A 21,230-nucleotide genomic window follows, 5' to 3' on the forward strand; every position below is an offset into this window, starting at 1 on the left:
GGTGACACTGACTGCCAGTGCGATCTGAGCCAGGCTCCTTCCTGTCTTGGGGGTGTGAGGTCTCAATGCTGCCCACCCGCCTGCCAAGGTGAGTTGTGTGTGCCGGCCATTCAGCCGTCAGAGGCTCTTGGTGAGTGGCTTACCCGCCTGGGACGGGGGGCTCTGTCTACGCGGACAAAGAAAAGCTTTTAGACTTTCACACTTCAGCCGCCCGACTCGGGGGGCTGCTGCTGTCGTTCAGTCGATTCACTGCTCGGTTTTCTGTTGCGGCTTTTATCGTTTGTGCCAGATGTCTCCTGTATGCCTGCCTGCCGTGTCCTGGGACCTGCCCTGGTCACAGGGCCTCGACATCTGCACAAGGTCACAGGTGAGCCATCAGGTGAGCCATCAGGTGACATGGCAGTGTGTCCACTTCCAGCTTGTCATTGACTTGAGGGCCGGACGCACAGGCGTTCACTTGCTGCTTTTCTACGGCCTGGGCAGTCTTTACTCAGCGGGCACTGGTGCTGAAGTTCAATAAGATGGCATCGTGACTGGCACCTCCTCATTCTGTCCTGTGGTGGACAAATAAAAAGGGCTTAGACCCTGGAGAAAGATTAAAATGGCTGTGATGGGCACTCTATAAGAAGGCTCCCTGATGCTGCAGTACCTGAGACTGGCAGAGGCTGTGTGTGCCCTGCCATGTCCAGATGTGCCCTTTTTTTGAATACCTCTGATTAATGCCAAACCCCACAAGTTTTCATCATGGGTGCCATCTAGTGGGCATTTCAGCAACCATCCATTATCTGAAGAGATTCATGGTGGCAGTGCCCAGTACAAGGCAGGGCCAACTCTGGAAGAGATGCCAGTTGCCAGCCACTCATCTGCTTAAGCTGGCGGTCTTCACCCCTTTCCTCACTGACCTTATTGATTGGACAGCCCCTGTCCATTTCCTGGTTTTGTGACATCAGTGCAACTGAACGCAGCACGGAGCTCCAGAAGTGGACAAGGAGTGTCCAGGAGAGCCAGCACATGGGGCATCGTGCCATCCCCAGCGGTTGGGCCAGCTGTGACTCTTCCTCATTCCTGGGAGCGCCCCCAGGGGGTGAAGGAGCTGCACAGCACTGTCACATGTGGACTGCTGTGTCTGAGAAGTGACCAGCGCTGGCCGGCGCTCTCCTTATCCTCTGCAGACTCAAATTAATTGGCAGCCTCACATTTATCAAGACACTGGCATCAAACAGATGAATAATGAGGCCACACAACTTGGCCGGGCGCGCTAAGGATCTCTCCCAGCTCTCTCGGCTGGCACCACTAGCAGGAGCTGAGAACTTTCTCCTGTGCTCATATGTGACATTTCCTTAGCACCTCCAGACCACATGACTCCAAGTTATATAGCGCCTTGCAGCCTGAGATCACCATTGGCATTCTCTACCATGTGATGGAGTTCTGAATTGTGGGGCACCTGCTTCTTCTCCTTTTTGGCCTGACTATGGAGTGTTGCCACCTTGTGAGTGGCACAGTGAGAAGCCCACTTGCACTGTGGTATGTCCACCTATGCCACTGACAGACTCATAGGCTCAACAAGAGGAGTCTGCATGGGGTGCATAGGAGGAGGAGGAGGAGGAGGACCAACAAGAGGAATGTGGCGTGGAGTTCACATCTGACAGGCCTGAGGGTCTACAGAGACCTGAAATGAGAGGAGTGCAGCGGGGGGCTCGTTGGGCATACCACTATAGAGGAGTCGCAGGACGGAGTGACACTCAACAAGAGGAGTGTGGGGACGAGTTCACTTGGCATCAGCTGATTTGTGAAAGAGAGGAGCCCCGAGTTTACGTCCAGCACCTCAGTGAGGATTGGGGACCTGGACGAGCCTCGACAAGAAGAGTGCAGTGGGGGGCTCACCTGACAAATGTCTGCCCGGAAAGGTGCCAGAGCAGCAAGTGGGAGTCAACAAGAGGAGTGCAGACCTGCGGCGATGGACAAGTTCAGAGGAGGAGTCTGCGAGTTGACAGGGCGCAGGTCTGCTGAGAGAAGTCGGGAGTGGATGGCATATCGGTTGGCACATTCCACTGATGGCTTTTGTAGCCACTTAGACAGTCAGCTGACGTTGCAGTAGTCTATGATGGGGGGGCATGAAGGGTCAGTGAGGTGTGCCCGTCCACGACGGACTGCAGCAGAAGGTGCCCAGACGTCGAGTACAAAGTAACCTGCGCTATGCGTGGTGAAGCACTGGTGTAGTCGGCAGGATCTGCGAGTGTTCAAGGTGGTCAGCGCCTCGTCCACTCTCGTCTTACTGGGCGCCTGTCACGCACCTCCGCCTTTCGGGCTCCTTAACACTACTTGACCTGTCAGCTGCCTCCCAGAAGTCCTTTGGGAAAGTGACGTCTTAAATCATCTCAGACTGGGGGGCAAAAATGAGGAACAGCTCAAGAATGTTCCAGAAGTGGTCAACAATCCCTTAACGGTGCTGCTGGACCCTCCACCTGGGGGTCTCTTTGATTGGACTCCGTGCTACTGCTTGAACATAAATGAACATAACAAGCCTTGCTGGTAGTGAAAGGCGCTATATAAACCAGTATGTGTACATCGGCAAGAGGACAAGCAGATGAGGGGGTCTTGTGTTTAAATCAGCAAAGACCACCTGCTCCTCATCGGGCTGACTGGAGGGGTCCAGACTCAACAAGGTGCTATAATGACAAAGCGCCCCCCCCCCCTCCATGGACTTCCAGGGGTCAGCAGCAGCCTGCTGCTCAGTGCCCCGGCGCCCGGCCCGCTCGTCATTCCTCCTGTCAGCGCTGACATGTGACAACGCTGCTTGCAGAGAACACGGAGGCGCTGCGGCTCGGTGTCACATCTGGGGACGCAGTGAAGCGCGGAGACGCTGACCGGTGGGGATGAGGCCTGCGGGCCCTCGGGGTCAAGGCCGACTTGTAAACGAGAAGAGCGAGCAGGAGAGAGCGGACCGCAGCCACCACACGGCTCCGGGGCCTGTCACAGACATGTTCTCGTCCTTCTCCTGCCGAGCAAGTTGGTCTGTGCACAAGACTCACCACAGGGCCGGCCGAAAGGGTAGGAGGGAGGGAGGGAGGATTGCGAGGAGACCACCAGTGCCACAGCAGGCCCCCTGCCTGGCGAGGTTCACGTCATTGTGCAGCAGAAAGATGGTGGACGGTGTGGGTGGCACAACAGCAGCATCCGAATGAGCGCATGGCACTTAGGAAGGTGCCCTGATGCCAATCGGGAGTGATGGCGTAGTCGGTGGGATTCAGCATTTGAGGAAAGAGCCGAGTTGTGCTGCAGAGCCCCCAGAGTTTCTGTTTTATGGAGATTGACAAACAGGTGGTCAGAGTGGCAGGCGGCGCACTTCAAGGCTGCCCACCAGTTGCCATCTTCCCAGACCTGGCACAGGAGGGACAAATTAAAGCTCGAACCGGAGTCCAGGTGAGACCAGGCTGGTGCAGCAGGGCACCTCCCGACTCTGCAGCTCTGGGTCTTGGCTGGCGCTCGGGTTCAGGGTTCAAAGCAGTGCGAGCAAAGGGGGGGCGCGGGGGAGGCGCAGCTCACTTTGGCTCCGTCCACCTGGCTTAATCGCTTCAAGCAGATTTGCTGCCAGCCTCGCACTCGGATCCCAGCAAGCGGCTTACGGCCGCCTGAGGAGATTTGCACCTCTCTAAAGAGCTTAACTGAGGATCGCGCCCACGAGTGACGAGTCCCTATGCCGGTGACAAGACAACAAAGGCAACGAGCCGCAAAACGGCAAACTTCTACAAAAAGAGAGGCGAGACGAAAGCCGGGACTCCAATCCGATTCCGCCTGTCCCTCCCACGCCGTGCCCTTCTCCTGCCAGCTTAGTCCAAAGTGGCAGAATGAGCCCGTCTCCCAGTGCGCCAATAGCTGCTCTCCGAAACTTCTGGAATGCCACGATAGCTCCTCATCCACAGCCAGGCAGCTGTCATTAGGGGGTCAGAGGTCACCGAATCCTCATTTCGTTGCCTTGTTCGGTCGGAAACAGAAAGGCGGTCAACGCGGTCAGCTGGCACAATGGAATGTCTCACGCTCAGCTGCGCGGGCCACAAGGTCTCCGGTGGAGAAAGTGGGCATCGAGAAGAAAAGAAATCAGGCTGCACGACCCCGGAAGAATCGGGTCAAGTGGAGGGCGTCACGCGGCGGTTAAAGAAAACGGCAGCGGGGGAGCCGGGCCTGAGCGGAACAGCTGTGCCACGGGGTCCATGGCGCACTTGGCAGAGGGGTCGAGAGGCAGAGGGAGTCAGGGAGAGGAGGAGGAGGAGGAGGATGATAAAGACACAATGCACTGCTCTGCCCGCCTGGACCCAGTGGCTGCTGCTGCCCACTCCGATACCAGGCGGCCCAGGAGTTAAGGTGGAGCCTGCAGGCAAGTCTTTCCAGCACAGGGGGTCACCAATCAAACCACAGTGCAGATGGGGGCAACCTTCTGGAGCAGCAACAAAAATCTCAAAAGTGTGCCAGAGGGTGCAGGGCAGGGCATCTAAAGATGGCAGGTGCAGCCTGCAACCAGGAGACGAGGTGGAAGGACGTTGGGCTTTAAAAGATGGCGCAGGATCAGGCCGTCTGCAGGGGGCAACCACAGGAACATGTGGGCCTTCGGTCTAGCGTTAGGAACATCGGGCCATACAGTGCTGACAGGAGCGGGCACTACAAGGTAATGTGGCAGGGTACCAAGTCGTGAGAGTGCCACCTGGCGCTGGAGCTGAAGGCCGTTAGTCCATGACAGGATCAGGCGTCCCGAAGGCCTTGGACTCTGAGCACGGTGACCTACGGAGAATTGGGGTCTGGAGGGGTCAGACTGGCATTGGGGGGCAGGTGGGTGGGCAGTCCTGGCAGGAACAGGCGCCTCTGGATCTGAGTGTAGTGAGCCGTTGAAAGTAGTCAAGCCAGAGGACACGTGGGAGTGACAGGAGAAGACTGCGTCTTGGCATTGCTGCAGGCCAGGTGGGCAAACCCAAGGGCTGCTTGGGCTTTACAGGCTCGGCGTGAGGCTGGACCCTCGATGCTGGCAGGAGCAGACCCTGCGCTGGACATCAGGGCACAACAGGCAGGTCCAGGGATGTTTGGAATTCACGGATCAGCAAGATCCACTGGCCGTACTGTGCTGACAGGATCAGGTGCCACCCAAGTAAGTTGGCACAATGCCACGTTCTGAAGGCCTCATGGACTTTGGTCCTGGCAGGGTCACCCCAGTGCTGACCGGGTCACTGCAGGCCACTCCCTTGCTCTGCTGGCTTCGTTGTCATCATGTCATCGTCAGAGTTGGTGCTGCCATTGGGCACTCGCCCGCTGCCGTTGTCTGTCCGTCTGTCAGTCTGCCTGTCCCTCAGCCGGCTTCATCTCGGCCTCGGCTGGCGTAATAAAGACCCTCCAGCTGCTTACTCGGGAGCGGCGGGCGCCGAGGCTCGTCCTGCAGGGCGTCCCTGCGCCAGAAGCTTCTGTTTGCTCAGCTGTGCTGGGATTGGCAGGGGGTGACTTGAAATTAGATTTTGGTAAATTGCAGAAAACGAACAGATGGACAACATCTGAAAACAAACAACGCCTGACGACAAGCGCCAGCGTTGGTCTGTCAGTCCCGCATATAGTGCCTTTCTCGGCCAGCTCTGGGTGCCCTTGCCAGCTGGTCCCTCAGAGCCTTCCTCTTTTCTGTCTCACACTCATCGACTAAGCAAACACGAGGGCTGGGCGCCGCACTACGTGACTCGACTGGCAAGTGCTCATCGACCCACTCACGCCGCCCCCTAGAGGCACAGGCTGGCTGGGCACCATGGCCAGAGGCCGGCGTGGCACCCCAAACTGCGGCAGAAGGACCACAAACACCCACAGACGTCACTTTCACCGAGGTCTCCATTGTTAGGAGAGAATCGATGCCAACGGCGCTGGCGAAAGAGCAGAGTTTACAGGGACGTGGCAGCTATTGGACGGCCATTGATCGCGCGGGCGCAGACATTTGTCTTAATTCCTCCTAATTAGACAGCCGGCTTTGTAGGGAACATGGAAATTGGCTTTTAAGTTGACCACAAAGCCAATTAGCCGGGCGCTCGATGGACGCTGAGCCGATTTCCTTCAGCACTACCTAAACATGCCAGTCGTTTCATTACGACGCGCCAATGTCAAAGTGAGTTTTACAGGCTCTGCAAGTCACTGTGGTGGGCACCTAATCCTCAGAGCCAAGGGCAGCAGGCACATACTGGGTACAAGTGTGCCACTGACTGGATACACATTGGGCAGAGGTGAACCTCCTAGTCTGTACAAGTGGGCATACTGGACAAATCCTGGGCACAAGTGCACCACTTACTAAACCACTACTGGATACATAATGGGCACACTGAACACCTACTGGGCACTTATTCAACACATAATTGGCACTAGTGCGCTGTCTACTGGATACAAGTTGGGTACAAATGGGGCACCTATTGAAGACATGCTTGGCGCAGGTGTGGCACTTACTGGGTACAAGTGAGCTGCCTGCTGGACATACACTGGGTACAAGTGCACCTCCTATAGGACACATGCCAAGCACAAGTGTGGCACCTCCTGCTGGGCACAGGTGTCTAATCACACACACACACACAGAGCTGCACCGCCTTGTCCTGGGGTGTTACCATGCAGGTGCCATCACTAGGGGGTGCTATTGTGGCCCCCATTACCATGTCAAATGTTAAAGCGTGATGCCCCTTGATGCCCATTTTGCCACTGACCATGTGAAACAAATTGCCTCTTGCTGAGCTGCACGGCAGCCCTTCAAGGAATCTGCAAACAAGGAATAATAGGAAATGCTGTGAGACCCCAAGGACGAGACCCCACCGAAAGTGCAGGAGAGTGCGGTGGGTGTCCGTCAGATCAGCTGACGCGTCCCACTGATGACCCCACCGAATCAAGTGGTGGTCAGTGCGTCTTAGCTGGCACAGAACCGAGGGCCTTCCACTCGGACGCTCTCTCCTGTGGTGGGCGCTCCCTGTGACCCTCCCTACCACTGACAGAGTCGCGAGCCGCCAGAGCCCAGGGTGGCTCTCACTGCGGCGGCATTGTGCCCGCCGCTTTTGTCCGCCGTGTCTGTCAAAATCTCGCTCAGGATCTTATCGTTGACATTTTGCTCGCCGCTCTTGGAGAGACTGAGTGTGAGAGCGGCAGAGAGATAGGCATCAGAACAGCGCCAAGCGCCCGCGCCATCCATATTCATCTCGGCCAGCTGAATGGCCACCATTGAAGGAAGATCCAGGGCGCACCCCAGTGGACACCGGTGGAACTTGTGCTGCAGTGATGGGGGCTGCCTGAGAAGTGCAAAGGTCAAACCTAAAGAAATGACTAGTCACAAAATGTGCCACACAGCACATGCCAATGCCACTGTGCCAAAGGCCCACTAAGAGTTAGGAAAGGCACTACATAATGCTGTGAGTACCCGCTCATCATGACAGGGAAGGTGCCAACGTCCAGCACATTGAGTAAGGGGGAGCACCGGCTGCACAACATCGATACCCCAAGGCGGGGGGGCAGGCGGCCCCGGCCTGCCAGCAGATGGCACTCTCTCTCTCTCCCTCCATCCATCACCATGCCGCGGCCCCCTCATGATTGCGGCTCTCTGTATTCAGGGTCACGTTTCTCATTTCAGGCCGCTGAGGACGGCAGATTAAAACGGCAGGCAGGAGAGTTGTGACAGGGCGCCGAAGGACGAGAGCCCCCTGTGCATTAATCACGGCGCACAAGCACCACCGATGCGCTGTGGCCTGTCACTCACCTAGGGGACAGACAAAGTGCCACTTCATATAGTGCCTTACAGATCGGGTGACAGGCCCCCCACAGACCCCCTGGAGCCTGGCAAGCCGAGCAGAAGCCCAAGAAGAGTTCAAGCTTGGCAAGCCTTTGAAGTGGGCATGTTGACTGTGGGAGGAGGACGTTGGCACTTGAAGCCCTGGGCTTAGGAAAGAGAAGACAAGACGCCAGGCCTGCCTGCCACTGCCCGCCCCTTCCTGCCTCCTGGCGACAGTCACATCACATCAATCTGCCAGCGTCCGATAAAAATAGGACTGGCGACCCGCAGCAAGAGGCAGCGCGAGCGGATGTGCCACCCCACAAACAGACACTTTAACCCCTGGTGAGCCAAGCCTTGGCGCGCACCATCCAGCCGCCACTCCTTAGCAGATCATGAACTCCCCTGGAGAAGTCACACGAACAGAACCTGACCCCCGTGAACTAGGATTTAGGACAGCAAGAAAAAAAAAAAAAGAAGATAGAGTGACCACCAGGGGGCACCTCGCTTTGGGACAGCAGGCAACTGCACTAATGACAAAGGTTCTGACCCACTGGGCACTGCCAGCGGGCACAGAGACACCTGGGGCATTCATAAGGACACACCCATGTGCTCACTCGCAGACGCACATGCAGAGGAGCGAGCACTGAAGGGGTCTGTCAGTATACCCGGGGACACAAAGGGACACACTGAGGGACACACTGAGGAACACCTGGGTACACAGAGGGATACACAGGGACACGCAGGCGCACACAGTAGGTGGTCTTTCATGCCAGTCTGTCGAGTTCCCTGTCTCAGCCACTGGACCACCTGAGAGGTGTGGCGTGTGACTCCTGGAGATTTTGGGTTCAAGCACGCTGGCCATACAAGGCGGTTCTCTCGGCTGGGTCCGCGACACGCGAACCTGTGCTGCCATCTATAGGCCGTCTGAGTGCAGCGCAGGCTGCTCCTCCGAGCACTTCGTCTTTCTAGCGCCTTCACAGGCCGGCTGCTCACGTGCGCTTTGATCGGCGCCTTGCCGTCTCCCTCATATAGCGCCATTCACCGACGCGCTTTGCTTTCTCATTGTTTTTACGTGCCGAAGGTGAAGCGGGCCCTTACTGTGCCAGGCTCAAACCCTGGGAGCCCACGTGGTGCCCCTTTCAGGGTTGGCTCCTGCCTTGTCCCAGTGTTGCCTGCGGATGTGCGGCCGTCCCTTCAAATGACCCGAGCCAGAAGCTGCCATCTCCAATAAAGTGACTCACCTTGAGAGTCTCATGTCGCCCCCTCGCACCGGTGAGTCACTGGAGGTCCCTGACCCGCCACGGACGCCGACTCAGCGATGTGTGCGTGCCCGCGCGCGCGCGGCCCAGCAGTCTAGAGGACGGTTGGGGGGGCCGCGACAGCCATTACTTCTCATCATCCAAGCGTGCGCCTGTCCGAAAGCAGCGCGCTGTCTAATTTACTGGCCCCTCTCGGCTGACCTTTACAGCCCACGTCCATCACGGTAATGAAGCGGCCGGCGGGCGGTCAGTCGTTACTGCGGACATGTCGCCCCCTGCTGGGAGTCCTGAGCTACTGGCGAGGACGAGGACGAGCGGGAGGATGCTGCCCTCTGCTGGCGCATCAGGAGCCTGCAGGCTGGCGGGTCAGTTAGATAGAAAAGGCACTATATAATAGATAGATAGATACTTTATTGCCGCTCTGTGCCAGGCTTTTCTGTCAGGCTTTGTGCGGTGGGCTTAGGGAGTTCAGGCACCTTTACTTGGTGATGGTGGCCTCTGCTGGCACATCATACCGGATTTGTCATTTACTGCCCTGCCCAGCCTGCCTGCGTGGCGTCTGCATGTTCTCCGTGCCCCTGCTTGGCCGTCTCTCTGGGTATTCCATCCTCAAATGGCGTTTTACCAGCCCTGCTGATTTTACACTGGTTTGATGATGGAGTGTGCCCACTCTGCCTACCCGGTGCTGGCTCCTGGCATGCACCAAAGGCTGCCTGGGTAGGCTGTCCTCAGTTTGATCAAGTAGGTTTGGGAGTGGACAGATAGACGAACTGACCCTGCTGGGCTGTGTGTACGGTGGGTGTGATGCCCTCTGCTGGCGAGTGTGGGGTGCCAGGCAGAGAACTTTGTGACAAGGTGTTCTGGCCGATCAGAAGCCTACATATTAGTGGGTGGGATGGCAGAGCTTTTGGGCAGGACTTCTTGCCAACACATGCTCCGTTGCTGTGGAGATGCTGCCCCCTGCTGGCCACTCCAAGCCCCCAATACATAACTGTATATTATCTGATAACACAGGGGGCTTATGGGGTCACTGCTGTCATTCATCACAGCGCTGCCCACACGGTGTGTGTGCTCGACATGGTGACTGCAAAGTGGCCCTGCCAATCTGTCAATGGCTCCCAGGGAAGGTCCCCCGGTTTGGAGGTGGACAGATGGACGTACTGCCCGCTTGTGGGGTGAAGGGCGCTGTGCCCTCTGCTGGGGGGTGATCACCCTTTTTTAACGGAGGTGCTGTGCTAAGGTGTTCTTTGTGTGGGTCGAGGCTGCCCCCTGCTGGTGACAAAGAGAATGCAGGATGCTAAAGAATTGAGGTTCTTCATGCTGCTAATTGCTGGGTGCCCACGTGGAGGGGACTGCTTAGCCCAGTGCCACCTGCTGGTGGTCAAGGCCACATACATTAGAGGCTGACCTCTGCTGACAGGGTAGGGCACCCTTCTGGTCATGTCTTTATGCCACTCTTCCAGTAGCACTAGGCAGGGGGCATGGCTGGGACCCCGAGTGCACCTACTTGGCAGATGTCACTTTTTGCCATTTTGACTTTTTTTTCCTGGCACATCATATCCCCCTTCCGTCAATAACCAGCTTGAAGTTCTGCCCATCAGTCCTGGCGCTTGGTCTGTGGCCCACCTCAGCACTGGCATCTCACAATTCACACAACCAAAGGTGCATCTTGTGGTCCACATCAGGGCAGCGTTGGCCTCATTCAGATGGCACCAGGCTGCCCAAAGGTTCACAGTCACGACAATAGGGAGTCACAGGTCAGGTTAGGTAGGAATGCTGGGAGAAGTGGAAAATGGCATCAGTGCCAAGGGCACTGGAGCAAAGGTGTCTCCCTGATGAAGATGCCACAGCCCACAGACCTTGTGGCACTGCCTGGCTGCTAACGACTGACCACCAGAGACCACGGCGATGCCCAGAGTGCTGCACTTTATTAACGTCACTCGGTTTAAAAACTGATAAAAAGAGCGCGACGCCAGTTAAAAATCATACGAGGCCTCCAGATGCCCGGCAGTGTGCCAGTTCAAAACACTGGCAGAGACTCAAACAGAGTGGGCACTGTACCCTCACCCTGCCAGGCATCAGGCCTTCGACTGTCCAAAGAGGATGCATGCCTCAGCGTGCCATCTGCTTCACAAGGAGCACGAGTAGCCCACCCAGCCCCGTGACCACGGCCAGGACCACTGCCCGCAGTGCCAGGAAGTCCCAGGAGCGCTCGAGCTGGGCATGTAGACGCAGGACCTGCCGCTGGGTGTCATCACGCCCGCCTGAGTTCTCAATCACGTGGTCTGCCAGGCGTCGCTTGTCCTTGAGTGGCAGCTGGGCAGCAATGCGCTGCTCAGCCTGTGCCCGTGTGATGCCATCCCTCTTCATGAGTCGTGAGAGCTGCGTGTCCGGGTCGCTGTGGACAATAAGAGCACAGAGTCAGCAGGTCACCCCTTGCGTGCTCCCTGGCACACGTGCGTTGGCACCCCCTCCTTATCCAAATGACACCCGGGCTATTTACTACCCTCGAGTTTGAGGCCCTTTGACTGCAGAGAGATGGCAGCATGTTCAAGGTTAGCTGGCAGAGGAGGAGTCCGAGGGCTGGCATGCTGATCAGTAGCTCCTCCTTGTGTCTATGGCATTTGTGGGTACCAAGGGGGATTGGGGGGTTCGCTTGCTAAGCTTAAACCTTTTAACGAGTTGGCATTTCTTATACTTCTACCACCTAAAGACATGAAGCCTGCCTGGCATCTCCAAGGTGCCAACTCTATGTGTGCTGTTCCCTTCAAATGCCCACCACCTTCCTAACTGTGCCAGGCATCTGTTGCTTACCAAGGACCCCAAGGGATGACTCAGAGCCAAAGAAGTGCAATCACCTGTAGACCACCACGATGTGCTTGAGGAAACGCGTCAGCCCCCGGGTCTCAAAGAGCAGGGGCACATCCAGGATGATGTAGCGGTGGCCTACAACACAGAAGAGAGGCAGCGTCAGTGTGCCAGTCTGCCCACCATACCACGGGCACATGTCTCCTTGTGCCAGGGGGCGAGCGGCCCGAATAACCTCAGTCAACGCCCATGTGGTGTGCTGCGCCTGGGTGTGACACCCCCTACTGACCGTGAAGTGGCAGTGAGGGTGCCCGGGCACAGAGAGACAGCAGGTCAGCTTACCCAGGAGGAAGTACTTGAAGATCTGCCACAGCATGGCCTTCCGGATCTCAGGATGGGTGATGGAGTTGAGCAGGCGGCACTTTTCTGGGTTTGAGAAGATCAGGCTACCCAGCATCTCCCGGTTGATCTCACCAGTGGGCAGAAGGAATTCGGTGCCAAAGTGCTGCACAATGAGGGTGTGGGCAGCTCTGCCGGGCAGGACCACTGGCAGGAAAAACAACAAGAGTGGGGTTAAAGGGGCAGCGCGGGTGCAAAAGATGGCATGTAAGCCAGTCCAGGGTGGCAAGACAGGAACCAACACTGGATGGGGTGCCAGTATGCCACAGCACACCCCACCTGTAGAGTACAAGGGGAAAACTGTGTTCCAAGACTTGAACCCGGGGCACTTCATCTGTGATCCAGTAGCATTAGCCAATGTGGCACAGTGCCACACCTCAGACAGGAGAGAAAAAACAGCAAATAACGGTGCTGGGAGACAGGCGGGCACACAGATGGACAGACAACTGAAAGACTGAGGGCAGGACAGGCGGGTGGGTGAACAGACGGACAGTGACCACAAAACATCACCATCAATGCCAACTGCTGGCAACTTAGTCTGACGGGGACTGAGACAGTGCCCCCTGGCCAGTAAAGAGAGTGGCAGGCTGGTATAAAAGATTCCTGACAGCAGTGACTGGCACTAACTATGCATTGGCCAACATGACAGAGGCAACACAAGTTCAAAATGCCAAAGGGCAAGAAATAAACCAGGGCCTGGTACCCAAGGAATGAAAGATTAAAAGAGTGACTGGCAGGAAGTGTGTGCCAACTAGCACTCAAAGCGGGTCACTGCAGCCCATGCCCCGGTTACACCTTGTTCAGGTCCACCAACTAGGACTTTATGGCATTTGCCCAGATCATGCCCATTCCCTACAATTTTCTGCCAAGCAGTTCAATTTTTAATTTCTGGAATTGCACGACAGCCATGGCCAGCCACAAAATGACAACATGGCACTGACTCTCATGCCAGCATAATGCTAAGGATTTGGACCCGACGATGATAGGAAGGGCACAGGAGCAAAAAGCCAAAGGTGATGCCAAGGACTGCGCCAAGTAAAAAGCATTTGAAACAAAAAAGGAAGACACAGTGAAGTCATGTGACATCATTTCAAGTGACAGTAAGCAGCCCAACGCCACCCTGAATAGTGGCTGGCCATGATGCCATCCATCTGACACACAGACCATTACCTCAGGGTGCTGTTCATGGTCAAACTTTCAGAAACGTCCAGCATGTCCCAAATCAGGAGTTCAACAAGAACTGTGGGTACGGCGGGCTCAGGACGACAATGGGTCAAACACTTGGGACATCGATGGGCACAGGCCCTCAGCCCCCTGTACCAATTCTACTCCACCTGGGACGTCCAAGTGCCGTCTTTGTAGAAGTGACGCCTTCTAAACCACAACCAGTGAACTCAGGCCCCTTAGGACCCCCGGCCCACTTTAACTCCAGTGGTCAGTCCCATGTTGACAGATTGCAGCGTAACTTACATACCTTCCCTGGCAATGAGGTCTGCATCAATAATTGGGCATCCCAGCTGGCGCAGCATGGCTGACACAGTGCTCTTCCCGGAGCCGATGCCCCCAGTCAGCCCCACCAGGAACATGGTGCCTGTAAGAACAGGAGGTGAGAGGGGGTCAGTGTGGTGGCCCCCAGTCACTGGTAATGAAAATGCAGGCGGCTGGCTATGAGACTTGCTCTGCCTGCTTGCTCGACTGAACCTACCCATGGGCACTGCCCGCCCCTCCTGACCTTTACTTCACATCTCAGTGCCTTTCTTGTGGTGCCCTCCCAGCTGTCCCATGAAATATTAGTGGCATAAAAATGAGAAACGCGATGTTGATGCACTCTGCGTTTCAGCCAATATGTTGGCAGCAGCCCAGTCTGATGCTTCTTATGAGGGATTTGTTAGAAGAAAATGCCAAGGCTGGTCACCACACTGCCAGCCGGACTGGGCAACACTTGGGCAGAGTGAAGGGCACTAGAAACCAGCATTGCCACTGTACCCTCACCCTCCGAGACACAGCAGTCATCCCACCCTCCCTTCCAGATGATGCCACTACTCAGCAGTGTGGCATCCCACCTAGCACTCTGTGACAAGTAACTGGCATCTGAACAACTCACCCTGTAGCAAAGGACACACAGGCCCACACGAAAGGTGCCACATCTACACAGATTTACATACCTGGCATGGGGGGCTCAAGGGCTGCTCACTGCTTTGTGCTTGATGGTGGCTCTGGGTGTTTGCCACCCTGCACTGGCAGTGGGATGGTGGCTACTCTTCCATTTGTGCCCTCTCTGTTCTGTACCTGCGCCTTTTCTGTTTTCTCTTTCTTAAGCCGCACTTGTCTCTGAAATGGCACTGCAGACATTCAGGTGGTCTCGATTTGAGTGTGAGCGCTGGCGGGTGGCGTGACCCGCTCAGACCCACAGCCAAGCTCATTAGCCAGCCAGAACGACACTGATGGGCCAAATGTCCTCATCTCGCTTGTCACACATCTGGGAGCTGAAGTGACAAACCTGGAATTTCTAAAAAGTAAACGTGGTCCCAAAGTGCCACACAGCCCCTCAAGGGTGAGAGCACTGGCAGGTCACATGACTCAGGAGTGACCCTGTTTGCCACAGATGCCACTAGGGGCCACAGGGCTACACTGTACTTGACCACTTGAGAAGCCCACTGGCCCACCGGTGTTCCCACCACACTGTGGTAACTGTGGCAGTTATTCAAGATATGCAATGTGGGTTCGGGGGTTCACGGGGAGCCCCACTTAGTACTTCGATGTGGCATATGGCGTGGCACACCATCCTCACAACTAACTCTCCAAAGTCCAGACCACCAACAGATCTGTAAGATGGCACCAGTGCCTGAGGTCAGCCAATCTGCCCAATCCAGCGCCTGAGCCCCACCCACAATAGTGAAACGTACACACCCTGGGGGAGGAGCTACAAAAAGTATCAGGAACTGCCAATGGGACAAGTCCTGGGAACGCGCCATTCGGTCACTGGCACCCTGGGTGGCACGTCTCTTTGACTCGGGCCCTCCCTGCAGGACACCGGACTGAGTCAAAGGCAGACGTGTGCCACAGCCCAGACCGCTGACCAGTAAGGGGTCCCAGTGCTGCCCCATACTTCACAGGGTCTCTCATTGGGGTACAGGTGATGGGCGAGGCGTTTAAAAAACACGACGAGCTCTGAATTTCACTTCAAAGGAAATCTCCAAGGAAAGTGAAGTTGGGGGGCAAACGACCACCTAAGTAAACAAGGAGATCAATTCTTGTTCTGCCAAAGCGCTTTCCACTTTATTTGGGGGGAGGTCGCTCTGCCTCCTCCACTCCACCCTCGCCTGACGGCCCCCTTTTTCCCCCGAGACCCCCTTGCCCACCGGCCATTCACTTTCTCTTCCCAGCGCTCTTTGCTCCAAGGCCCACGTCACACTTGGTGGGCTCCAGGCCACCCTACCGAGTCAATGGCGGATTTGAACCCGGGCGCCCGGCTCCTTCCTACTAGAAATGTCGCTGAAGGCGGGGGGTCGGGCGGCGGCTTGTCGTCAGTCAGCGGGCTGCTGAACTCAAGCGCCGCGTCGCATCAAGGGGAGCGGAAAGCATCCCGCCTGGGTGGCAGTGGCACTCGGATGCCATTCTAGCGTCCCCAAGAAGCCACCAATCGCGCCGGACACCCCCTCTCCCTCCAAAGACCCCCGTTTTGAAGCCCCAGTTCAGGGGCGTGTCCCGCTACTTACCGCCGCGCTCTTCTCTGCAGACAGGCGCTCGCCGCAGACAGCCGCCACCGGCACGCGCCGCCTCCGAGGACCCCGCAGAGCCAAGATGGCCGCGCCCGGCGACTTCGACGGCTGGCTGGTGCGGAGGCTCGACTCGCTGGACGTGGATGGCGACGTGTATGCGGCTTACATACTGGGCGTCCTGCGGGAAGAGGAGGAGGAGGACGACGATGATGACGACGGGGACACGGCGAGTGCGCTGCGGGACATCCTGTCGCCGTTCCTGGTGAGTGTCGGGGGGCTCGGCGCGTGTCAGCCGCTCAGAGTCTGGCCCGAGCTTCGCACCCGCAGGCCGCCCGGGTGTGTTGTTGGGTCTTTTTCGCTCCTCGGGTGGCACGAGTGGCGTGGCGTGGCATGTTTTCGAGGGGCACGCGGAGGGCGGCCGAGGCAGTGCGAGGGGCTTCAACACCAAACATGGAGCTGCCCGGGGAGAGGGCGGGCACTGCTGAGATTGGCAAGGACCCCCGGGAGAAGGACGGGTGGTCCGCAGTGGCCAGAAGCACTGGTGGGGGGGGGGCTACCGGGATGTTCAGGTTAGAGGAGCCCCGGCTGGATGGAGCCTTCACAATTCTGGAGGAGTGGGACCAGCAGGTCGTGGCCGTGACTTTAAAGGGGGTCAACAAGACCACCGGGGCCCCATTGGAACAAGTGAGCAAGTAGTGTGGTGGGCTTGAGGGGCTCTCATAAGTCGATTTGATGTGATTTATAAAGCCTGGGGGGGTCAGACTGGCGAGCCTTACTGGGCTGAGTGGCCTGAACGTTGAGGACCTTTAAGCGGTTCTTACTGGAAACACAACGGTTGGGCGAGGGGCTCCCAGAGAAGATGAGTGACAGTTCATCACAGACCCGGCCCCCCGTGAGGGTGCAGTGTGAGCCCCTCGGCCATCTGACCGCTCCTGCCCCGGGCGACTTTTGATGGAGCCTCCATGACTAACGTCTTTGTCTTTTCAGGAGGAAGATGCCCTGGAAGACGTCTGCAAAGAAATCATCAACCAGTGGGCCTTAAGCAGCGCCCACGGGACCGCCAAGAGTGACGAGAAGGACGGTATGTCTTGTGCGCTTCATCCACGTTCTCACAAGTTCTCAAATTAGGGTTAGGGTCCGCTCCTTGGACCCTGAGACGCTCGGACGCTGTGCAGTTTGAGCCCCCGTGGCCGACTGGCCAAACATATCGTTTGACCTCACAGCAGGCCTGGCAGATTGCAGAGCTGCCTACCCCGCTCACAGGCCACCATGCCTTGGATGCTTTGTAGTCCTCACCCCTGGGTCGGCTGATCCTGTCCTGCGTGTGCCCACTGGCAGTTCTTCTTTGGCCCGATGGTCCCTGCTTGCACTCCTAACTTGTGCCATCTGTCTGATTGCAGCTGAAGTGCAGGCCATTGCCAGTTTGATCGAGAAGCAGGCGCAGATCGTGGTGAAGCAGAAGGAGGCCTCCGAAGAGGAGAAATTGAGGAAGGCGGCCCTGCTTGCCCAGTATGCCAACGTGACGGATGACGAGGAATATCCTTTAAGACTTCCTGAGCTGGTGGTGGGTGTAGGTCTGAGGACCCGCTTGTGGTGGTCTGTTCCAGCTCCAGACCGTGTGCCATCGCTGGGTGTAGTGCCACTTAGTTAAGGGTGGACTTTGTGGTCACCGCTGTCCCGTGTAGGAGGGCATGGCGGGCAGGTGCTCTCTGACTCGGCCTGTTTTGGTTTTTATGCTGCCGTTCAGTTGGTGCTTCGCCAGTTCTGCCGGCGGTGGGCCGAGCCTTAGTGATGTCACATTTTCGGGTGGCCCGAGGCGAGTCCCTGGCGATGGGCGTCCCTTTACTCTTCACCCCGCTGCTCTAGCGCCGTAGACAAATCGGCGTCACTTCATTTGACTGAACATTTCAAAACGTGACCCTTGGAGTTCAGTGAGGGGCCGCGTCCTCGGCTCCGTTTCAGCACCCAGCCTGTCCAGGGTCTTGAGTGCCCCCCCCCCTTATTTTTGTGTTTTGTTACTTGCCCCGCTTGTATTTTCAGAGATGTGCCCAGCAGGGGGCACACACATCTAGAACGGCAGCCATAGCAGAAGGCTGACCTTTGGGGGCGCCTGTCCAGTCGCATGTCCATGACGGCCTCCCACGCTCCTGCTGCGTTCCTCTTCCTCGAGTGTCGGGCCTCGTTGCAGTCGCAAGCATTTGGGACCCCCACTTGGACGACTCTGCCGATGGACCACCCGTTTATCCAGCTTTTCATTTTGTTTTCCCTGCCACTGAAAATTGTAATCTAATGGCAGTTGTGTCACCACGGCCCCACGACAGCTTTGTGACAGTTGCCACAAGTTTAAATTGTGTGAGGTGGCACCGGGTGACTTCAGAAATGGTAGAGGAGTGAGGGGGCATCAGGGTGGTCATTGAGTAGGATGGCATGGGGTCGTCTTCAGTTGAAAAGCACAGTGTCGTTTGAGCTCCCCACTGTGGTGAACAAGAGGGTTTTCCAGAAGTGCTTTAACAATATCTTGGGCACGGGGCACATTTTGGGACAATGTGGGCATACGACCGGGCACCTGACATTTAGATTATACAATGTGACAATTTTTTTTTCCATGGACATGTTGTTCAGTTAGGGTCCTCAGGACTTTTGTTATCTGTGTTCTCGTGAAAACATGGGATTCGTTTTACCTCTGCCAGCCCACCAACGGGCACAAAGAAGGTCATTTCTGAGTGGCGCTCCATTCAGCCTCTGCAGTGGAGCTGGATGGCTGCTGTTGGGTGGGCGCTCTTCGGTGAAGGTCACTCCTGCTACTGGCTGTCTCAGCCTTGACCACAGCGAAGAGGTGGTGCTGCCCCCCCCCCGAGCCTGGCCTTGTGTGACGGTGGGCCGTGCCCTGCTCGGCGTGGTGTACTCGTCATCGAAGGGTTTCATTTCTGGGCCCCAATCGCCATCTTGTCGCTCGTCCCTTCTGTGTTTGTCTTGCAGTCCTTGTGTAGCGAAGGTCCAGCCCAGGGCATGATGGCTCAGCAGGTGGGCTTCTGGGAGGGGGCACTGCCCTGACTGGGCCAGAGGGGTGGGAGCGGATTGTGTTGATCTGTTCTGGAGATGGAAGCCCCTCGTCGGGTAACCCTGGGCCAGACTTGATGTGCTCGCCCCACTCATCAGTCACTTCTGCCATTGTCTTCTTTAACCCTGGCACTGAAGAGGAGGACCCGGAGGAGAGCGGGGCGGCGGCAGCGCCAGCGGCCTACGACGGCAGCAAGTGTATCCTTTAAGTCTTTAGTGTCGGTCACTGCGGACCCTCGTGTGAGCAGTGGTTGGCTTTGGCACGTGTCACCCGTTTGTTAATGTCACTTACCTAGTGGGGGGGGGGGGGGGTTATCCCCTGCCTTGGCTCTGTAGAGGAGATTTTATAAAACGCGTCACTGGGCATCACACCCAGCTCAGGGATTTTGCCTTAAGACGTCAGGCCCATGCGTGTTGCCTCAGGTGGCTTTGTGACACTTGTCACACGTGGTCTTATTTGTCACAATTTGGTTAAAACCGATAAACTCGTGTGAAACAAACTCCCTGCACCTTACGTGATTGTTATAAGGTGACAGTGTGGGACAAAACAAATTGAGATTCCTGTTTATGTGATGAGGGTCAGAAAAGAGCGAGGAGGTGGTAAGTGTCCCGATGCCAGGGCACAGCCTGGCGAGGGCCCCCGGCGGTCCATTAAAGCACGAGGAGTGTGTGTGTGTGTGTAATTCCCAGATTGCCCCATTGTCTTCCTTTAACTTCACGTCAGCTCTCTTCAAAAACACCAACATGGAAGACGTCCTGAATGCCAAGAAGCTGGAAAGGGAGAAGGCGCGAGGGGAGTCTCAGAAGAAGAAGGAACAGGACAAGATGCAGAGGGACAAGGACAAGGTGGCCCGGCAGGAGAGAAAGGACAAGGAGAAGAAGCGGACACAGAAGGGAGAGCGCAGACGATAAAGGGAGGGCTCTTTGGGACACTCGTCTATTTCAGGTGGTCTTCTGACGTCATTGGGAGGACGGGGTGCCAATGCAGCACTTGGCAGCGGCCCGTCTCCTGGCATCGGATGGCTCACTTACACTTGCAGGGCTTTTTGATTGTTTTCTCTTTTTTTTTTTTTTTCAAGTAGTAAAGAGCTGCTGGACTGGCTGGCACCTCAGGTGGGTACATCAGCCCCCTGAAATGGGCAGCTGTGGCCTGACTGACTTGTTGTTGTGGCATATCATAAGACGGTTGGTGGTGGTTCTGCTGTGCCACTCTAAAGACCCCCCCGAGCTGCTGGTGCAGGGGTGCCATATGGACAGACCCGTATCACTCTGGAGTGGCACTGACTTTAGCGGAAAGCTGGCGTTGTGCCATGAATTGTAACCTTTTTTTTTTTTTTTTTTTGGGTCTACTGGTGCAGCCGTTGGGCAGTAGAAGGTACAAAGTGTGCAGTTCAGAAGTGGCACACACTCGCAGTCGGACTGGGCTGCCAGCCTTTGGGATTTTGAATGACAAACGGAGGCCGATGTGGAAGTTGTGCCTCTCTGCATTTGTGTGGCACAGGGGCGTCACTTTGCAGGTCACCGAGACGCGTGTAGCGGGGGGTCAGAGCTATGTCACCGCGTCCTCAACTTGTGCCGCTGTCTGTAATGATGTAATAAATCAGCTATTTTGAGTAACGCCGCTGGGCACATTTCATGGCACCCCTCGTGTCCTTCCTCCCTCCCATCATAGTCACTTTAAGTGCTGAAGAAGATGAGACCCGGGGGTCGAGCAGCTTTGGTTTGGCTTTTCTGAAATACAAAACTCCACAAGACGGCTGTGCCACTCAAAGTGCCAAACAGAATTTATTGAACTCAGGAATACAAAGTGGGGGGGATGCCAATGCGGCACTCCGGTTTACACACCCAGGCAGAGAGGAGCGGCACAAACACTTGAACACTCGCCACTTGGCACAACTCGAAACGCTAAACAGACGTCGGCCCTCCGCTCAAATTCACCTGGCCGGTCACAGTCTCTCAACTAGATGTTTGTATCATTTCATGTGTCTTGGCAGGAGCTGGGAATGCTCATTTCAGAAGTAAAAAAGCGAATCTTGTTTCTTCCACGTTCCCACTTAAAACGAGGGTGAAATCTGTGATAGTGACAGTTCATAGTAACAGTAAGACATGTAACCTTTTCAAATTCGTGATGCGTTAAAAGAGCAAATTTCATATAAATGATGCAGGAGATGCTGTGCCACACTTGTGAATGTCTGGTCACCAAACCTAACGCACCTGCTG

The 21,230-nt window shown here is 56.3% G+C and overlaps 2 protein-coding genes across 2 annotated transcripts; one reads left to right on the plus strand and one right to left on the minus strand.

Annotated features, from left to right (window-relative positions):
• Window positions 1–10,932: 10,932 nt before the first annotated feature.
• Window positions 10,933–16,082, minus strand: dcakd (dephospho-CoA kinase domain containing). Its single transcript, XM_028818533.2, has 5 exons — window positions 15,948–16,082; window positions 13,703–13,819; window positions 12,172–12,375; window positions 11,880–11,967; window positions 10,933–11,419 (listed from the first exon to the last, which is right to left on the minus strand). The coding sequence occupies exons 2-5, from the start codon at window positions 13,812–13,814 to the stop codon at window positions 11,134–11,136; spliced, it is 690 nt and encodes a 229-aa protein (XP_028674366.1). The 5' UTR covers window positions 13,815–13,819; window positions 15,948–16,082; the 3' UTR covers window positions 10,933–11,133.
• On the plus strand, window positions 16,033–20,172 carry ccdc43 (coiled-coil domain containing 43). Its single transcript, XM_051936221.1, has 6 exons — window positions 16,033–16,212; window positions 16,938–17,031; window positions 17,351–17,596; window positions 17,698–17,756; window positions 18,941–19,208; window positions 19,735–20,172. Exons 1-6 carry the CDS (start codon window positions 16,033–16,035, stop codon window positions 19,920–19,922), a joined length of 1,035 nt encoding a protein of 344 aa, XP_051792181.1. The 3' UTR covers window positions 19,923–20,172.
• The last annotated feature ends 1,058 nt before the right edge of the window (window positions 20,173–21,230 follow it).

Source organism: Erpetoichthys calabaricus, chromosome 14 (genome assembly GCF_900747795.2).
Source record: "Erpetoichthys calabaricus chromosome 14, fErpCal1.3, whole genome shotgun sequence".
NCBI classification, from domain to species: domain Eukaryota; kingdom Metazoa; phylum Chordata; class Cladistia; order Polypteriformes; family Polypteridae; genus Erpetoichthys; species Erpetoichthys calabaricus.

Bases quoted from the DNA above. Each gene is read 5' to 3' on its own strand.
- ccdc43 (XM_051936221.1), top strand. From the start codon at position 16,033: ATGGCCGCGCCCGGCGACTTCGACGGCTGGCTGGTGCGGAGGCTCGAC. The intron at 17,597-17,697 runs GTTAAGGGTGGA...GCTGCCGTTCAG, and splicing joins GCTGGGTGTAGTGCCACTTA to TTGGTGCTTCGCCAGTTCTG. The intron at 19,209-19,734 runs GTATCCTTTAAG...ACTTCACGTCAG, and splicing joins GGCCTACGACGGCAGCAAGT to CTCTCTTCAAAAACACCAAC.
- dcakd (XM_028818533.2), bottom strand. From the start codon at position 13,814: ATGTTCCTGGTGGGGCTGACTGGGGGCATCGGCTCCGGGAAGAGCACT. The intron at 12,376-13,702 runs GTATGTAAGTTA...TTTTCCTGCCAG, and splicing joins AGACCTCATTGCCAGGGAAG to TGGTCCTGCCCGGCAGAGCT. The intron at 11,968-12,171 runs GTAAGCTGACCT...TCTGTGTTGTAG, and splicing joins CTTCAAGTACTTCCTCCTGG to GCCACCGCTACATCATCCTG.